Below are 6,068 nucleotides of genomic sequence, written 5' to 3'. Positions count from 1 at the left end.
GGGGGTGTCTGTCACGCTATCCTGCTGAGGTCTCTCCCCTCCCCAAACCCCGCCCTCCACTGGCTCCACCCCAAACATCTCCAGGTGTTTCCCTACCCGGGGCTGGGAAGCCCGGCACTGGAGCAGTCTGTGACCAAGCAGAGAGGACTTCTTAAAATGGCTTCTTGCTCCCCCCCATCCCAAGTCTCTATCCAGGAATCTCTCCGTTATTGGTCCGGGGGGGGGGGGGGTCTGTCTGTCTGTCAGTCAGGGCACTTTTCACATTTCCCGGGGCCTCTCGCTCCCCCCTCCACGTGGTTCAGGTCGATCGACAGCCGGAGTGGCGCAGCGGTTACGCGCCAACCTCTCGCCTTTTCCCTCCTTTCTCCCCCCCCCCCCCTTTTCCCGCCCGCCGCCGGCCCGCCTCTGAGTCTCGCGGTCCCTCCCCGCGCAGACAGCCGTCCACCCGCTCCCGCTCGCTCGCTCGCTCGCTGGCTGGCTGGCTGGCTGAGCGGCTCTCCTCCCGAAATGTTTTATTTAACATGCTGTACCGGAAGGAGAAGCCATATTCCCTCTGCCCAGCTCTGAAGCGCCGCCGCCGCCGCCAGCAGCCAGCCTGCCGCGCGCCCCAGCCCCCGGACTCCGGGGGCGGCGGGAGGAGGAGAGCGCAGGAGGGCGCGTGGGGGGCGCTGGCGAGGCCCTGCCGCGGGGGGCGCCCCGGGACAAGCCCCTGTTGCGCGCCGGGCCGGGCGGCATAAAGAGGCGAAGCGACCGAGCGGCCGCAGCAGCAGTAGCAGCACGAGCAGGAGCAGCAGCATCGACGTGTCTCTGTCCCCCCCACCCGCCGCCGCCGCGGCCCGGTTCCTCGCCGCCTTACTGATCGGGGCACGGCGCCGTTGCAAAGGCCCGACCGCCGTGCCGTGCCTTGCCTTGCCTTGCCTTGCCTGCGGGAGAGCGGGGATGCGGCTTCGCCAGGCCCGGCGGCGCGGCGGCAGGAGGGAGCGGACCTGCCCGTAGCTCTGCAGACAAAAGAGCCGCCCGCGATTGCAGCTGCCCAGCCGGCCCCCCGAGGGGAGGAGGCGGCGGCGGCGGCGGCGGAGAGGGGCCCTGCTGCTTAGTGCGGCAGCTCTCGGGGCGCGGGAGACGCCTCCCCGCCGGCCTCGCAGGAGGAGGAGGAGGAGGACGGTGAAGAAGAAGGAGGAGGAGGAGGAGAAGCGGCCGCCGCCGCAGGGGCCGAAGAGGCGCAGCCCGCTTTCGCGGCGCGCCCGCTGGACTCCCGCCGCCCTCCTTTCCCGAGCCGCCGCCTCGCTCTTTAGGCTGCGTTGGGGAGGCCCCGGACGCCGGAGCAGCTGCCTGCCGCTCCCAGCCATGCCCCGGGGGAGTCGGCCGCCGCGCTGCCCGCCGGGGGGCCGGGAGGGACCTGCGGAACGCGCCGCGTCCTAGGGGAGGAGGACCCCCCCCCCACCCGCGGGGAAGAGCCCCTCGCCCACCCGCCGCCGCTTTGCCCCCCCTCCCCCGGCAGCCTTGACGCCAGGGTCCCCCTCCCCACTTAGCGCCCCCTCCCGGCCCATTTCCTCCCGCGCCCCGTCTTTCCCCATAGGTCCCTGCCGCCGCCGCCCCCCCCCCCGCATGCACCTGTAAACACGCAACCTGCGCCCCCCCCCCCCGCGTACACACACCTTTTGTGCCCGAGATGAGGCTCCTGGCGCTTGGCCCCAGCCGTGACCCCCGGGCCTCCCCTTCGCAGCCCCCCGCCTCGTCTGCCCCGTCCCCCGACGCCGGCCAAGGGCGCAGCTAATCGCCCCCCGCTTGCCCACCCCCTGTGCCCCGTGTGCCCAGCGCTGCTGCCCTCCTTGCCGCCGCCGGACGGGACGACGTCAATGATGTTCAAGTACCGGATCCGCATGTTCTTCAACGAGCTGAAGCTGCTGGTGTTGATGCGGCGGGGCCGCCCGGAGCCCGAGCCCGGAGCCGGGGGGAGCCGCGGGGCGCTGGGCAGCGGCGGCTGCGGATGGCCCCCCTTCGCCGATTGCTCGGCCCGGCAGGACGATGAGGCGGAGTATTACGGCGGGGCAGGCCCCGAGACCCGGCCCCGGAGTTTGGCCCTGGAGGAGAAGGAGCCCCGGCCCCAGCCCCCCGGGCAGCAGGCAGGCCAGCAGCCCGGCGCCGTGGGCACCGGAGGAGCCTTGGACTCGGTCTCGCTCACCAGCAGCCTGGACAGTGGCATGAGGACGCCGCAGTGCCGGATTTGCTTCCAGGGACCCGAGCAGGTCGGTGGGCACTGGCCGGAGGGAGGGGAGAGGGCAAGGCATGCTCCGGGGGGGGGGGAGAGGCAGAAGCAGGTGTAGATGGGCATCGGGGGTTGTCTGCCACCTTGGCCAGGTATTGTGGTGGGGGAGAGGAGTCAGAAGGCCATCTGGTTGAAGAATCTGGTCCCTGGCTGGGTTTAGTTTAGGGACTTTGCCAACTGGCATCCAGGTGTGGACTTGGTCCCCTACCTGTCACCCAGCAGGAGTATGGTTTCTTATGATCAAGGGGGCTGGGGGTGGCAGGGGGGCTGGGTGGATGGCGTCCCCAAGGTGTGGACCAGGCTACCTGCTCCTCTGATGGAGCTGCACGAGGAGCACTCTGCCGGACTCTGGATGGCCAGGTGTCCCTGATCGTGTGTGCCAGCCACTGAAAACTCTTATTGGGGAGAGAGAAGGTTTGCTGAGGACCAGGTGGTCTCTTCTCTACTCAATACCATGACCAGGTGGATAGGAAGGGTGGGAAAGTGTGGTGGTACCGTGCAAGCCGGGGAATACATGCCAAGCAGTGTCCGTGTTTTGTAAGCAGGTGCTTGGGTTCTCTTGTCTGAAGGGCCATGTGTTCTGGCCGTATTACAGCCTCCTCCGAACAATTGTGACTGTTGTCCTGATTTAGTGAGCACTGGGTACTTTGTGAGAAAAGGGCATCTTGGAAAGCTGCTTTCCCGTCTCTTTTCACCTTGCCAGTCTTAGAGATTCACTTTCCTGCATTCTCTTCTTCAAAGGAAACCCTTAATGGATCAAAGGGGGGTGGGAGGTTAAAGATGGTTTGTCCAAAGAGGAGGTTGAATGAAAAATGGGTGGCTAAGGAGATGGTGCCACCTGTAGAGGGGCACCGCCTGGGCATTTGAGGGGGGGGGCAATACTCTTGAGGTACAGATGGGGCCTTCCAGGAAGCCAGAGGCCTGTGCTACTTTGAGATGCTTGGGGAAAGAGGAGAGAAAGGGGCAGGCTTACAAGCCCTGGCTTGGAGCAGATACCTTGAGATTGTACCACCTTGGTATTGTACCATGCTTGTGTCTGCTGAGACGATCTCTCCAGGAATTCCTCCTCCTCCCTCCTCCTCCTTTGCCTCCCAACCAGCTGCCGTGAGGAGTGAGGAGTGAGATGTGACGGGGTTTTACGCTGTGAAGACAAAGGACTCTCGCCCTGTGAATCGCGTTAAGGAGGAGAGAAAAGGAGGAAAGAAGAGGGGGGTTATTCCAAAAAAGACAATTTGTAAGGAGCTGTTTGGAAACAGGATACGATGCTGGGGATTCCGGCAGACAGAAAGCAGTAGGGCGTTTCACAGTGAAGCCTGGCAGAGGGCCTGGGAGTTGTGTGTCAGTGGGAAAGAGACCACACCTCCCGGAGTCGTCTAGTTGGCCCAGAGAAATGCCACCTATTGATCTCTGTGGTCACCTCTTCCAGAAAAGCTGTATTTCCCTTTTCCTGACCCAAGCTCTTTCAGGAATCTGAGCTGTGGTCCCCGGTAGCCTAGGCTGGAGTTCTGAAATGCACAAGCGTTGTGTCGGTTTGCAAAGCAATAGATGTTGTGTATGCGTGTTCTGTGTTTTTTCCCCTTGTGCAAGAGACACTGTTGTGTAGGCAGCGGGAGCCTCTTCCTAAGGGTCTCCGTGCCCTAGTTAGAGGAGCTGGAATGGATGGAGCCGACATATCCAGGAGCATTCTGCAGGATGAAAGGAAGGTGGGCTTTGTTTACCGTGAAACCCCTGGTGGGGTTGAGGATATGAGAAGCAAGACCCCGTTCCTTTGCCAAGCTGTTTCATCCTTCCCTCCTGGGGACTCGCTTAAACACAGACAGACACGGTAGTGGAGATTAGGGTTCCTTTGTGGTGGAATTTGTAATTAATCATGTTCTCGGAGATCAGGCTGCCACAGTATTTAATATTGTCAATTCCCCGTGCAGGTTGTCTAGGGCAGAGAAGGTGTATTGCAAATTGGTCTCGATGGCACAACTTGGAGGAAGTTTGGCCCATCGTCTGGGGAGCTGGCCTTAGGCTGCCAGAGCTGCAGCTTTTTGAACAGGCCAATATTGCCGGAATGTTTTTTTTTTTTCTCAGAAGGGAGGCTGTACCCATGTTGGGAAAAGGTGTCATTCTGCAAAGTAGTCCGAAGAAATGCACAAATGAGGGAACCGGACAGGATTATTTGCAGAAAGTGGAAAAGGTTATGGAGTCAGACAGAATGGGACTCTTAAAAAAAACCAAAAACATTCCAGATTCTTAATCTGGAATTTGCTGCCGCCATAATCCAGCAGACTTTCACAAGACGGACTTGTGACCTACTGGTAGGGAAGGTAGTTGTGAGTTTCCTGCATTCTGCAGGGAGCTGGACTAGATGACCCTGGTCGTCCCTTCCAGTTCTGTGATTCTAGGACTAGGGGCAGGGGGAGAATCGGTGCAGCCTGACTGTGAATACAGCATGATGTTTTGATTGTGTCGAGGCGTTACTAATTTGTGTCGCGCTACAGATGTGTGCATTTGTCTGAACAGAAGTAGGAGAGTCCTCCAGAAGGCTTTGGTGGTGCGGGCGGGAGAGAATCTCCCTGTTGAGTAGGGCGTGTTGACTGTTTGCAGCTGAGATGTGGTGAGAAGTTGCGCGGAAGATATGCTGCTGCTGGATCCTGCACTTTGCGTATCAGTGGCGTGGCATGGCCCACCTTGAGACAAGGGAGTCTGCTGTGTGGAGAATACCCCTGATTTTCATCGGAATAGCTCATGGTGCACGTGTCGTTGTAGGGTGTGGTTGGTTTTATAGTTCTGTGGCTGTATGAGTATACAAACACATGTGTGTGTTTTTCTGCGCATAAAATCCCATTAAAATATCAGACAAGACATAAAAATTGCAACATATAAGGTAACGAAGAAGAAATGCTGGTATAATCCACTACCCATCCCCCCAAAGCCACATTCAACTAAGAGGGGACATGGTCAGATGAGAGCCATTCTGTGCACATTGTTGGAACATAGAGCTGGGTTTGAGCCTTTGTGAAATCAGGTATTCCTTTTGGCACGTCTGTTTACATGCAGGTTCAGAAACAGTACTTGTGAGGTTCAGGACATGAAGTTGAGCATATTTCCCCCTTTTCCTGAATATTCATGTCTGTTTGCATTGGGGGAAAATTAGAGTATTTTTTACCTCTGAATGTTTGTGGGTGCATGTCTTGTGGCTTTTTGTTGCCATGTCCATGTGCCGCATATTCTCTCATCAGTGAAGATATGTGCGTGTTTATGTAAGTCCATGCAATCAGTTTCCTTTCTCCAGTATATCTGTGAACATGTGTGCCCCAATTCTCTTGTATTCCCTTGTATGAAAATGAAACTAACTTGGGTGTGGAAGGAGAATGTAGATGTGCCCATGTGGAGTTGGAACATGCTGTCAAGTTCCAGCCAACTTCTGGCAACCATTTAAGACAGGGGTGGACAAACTGTGGCTCTCCAGATGTGTATGGACTACAATCCCCATGAGCCGTTGCACATGCTGTCAGGAGAATCATAGTCCATGGACATTGGAGACCAGAGTTTAGCCACCCCTGCTTTAAGGATCCCAAGAAGGAGAGATGAACGGAGGTGGCCTTCCATTCCTTGCCTCTGCGTAGCAAACTGGACTTCCTCGATGGTTCCCATCCAGTAGTAACTGGGACAGTCCTACTTAGCTTCACAGATCATAGGAGAACAGGCTAGCCAGGGCCATCCAGCTCCAGGAGGCTCACATGGGTAGATATATTTGCTTCTGTATTAGTACCGTGTCTTGGCATTGTGTGGTGTCCACGTGGTCATG

At 58.4% G+C, this 6,068-nt stretch overlaps 1 protein-coding gene across 1 annotated transcript in view; it reads left to right on the top strand.

The window, feature by feature from the left end:
* The first annotated feature begins 398 nt into the window (after window positions 1-398).
* Window positions 399-6,068, top strand: part of MARCHF9 (membrane associated ring-CH-type finger 9) — a 43,303-nt gene continuing 37,633 nt past the window's right edge. Inside the window, exon 1 of the mRNA XM_077328959.1 lies at window positions 399-2,249. Within this exon, the coding sequence (XP_077185074.1) occupies window positions 1,860-2,249 (390 nt within the window). The 5' untranslated portion in view covers window positions 399-1,859. The remainder of the gene's footprint in view (window positions 2,250-6,068) is intronic.

The sequence above is a fragment of the Paroedura picta genome, chromosome 3 (assembly GCF_049243985.1).
Source record: "Paroedura picta isolate Pp20150507F chromosome 3, Ppicta_v3.0, whole genome shotgun sequence".
Taxonomy (NCBI): domain Eukaryota; kingdom Metazoa; phylum Chordata; class Lepidosauria; order Squamata; family Gekkonidae; genus Paroedura; species Paroedura picta.
This window is presented reverse-complemented; position numbering and strand designations above follow the sequence as displayed.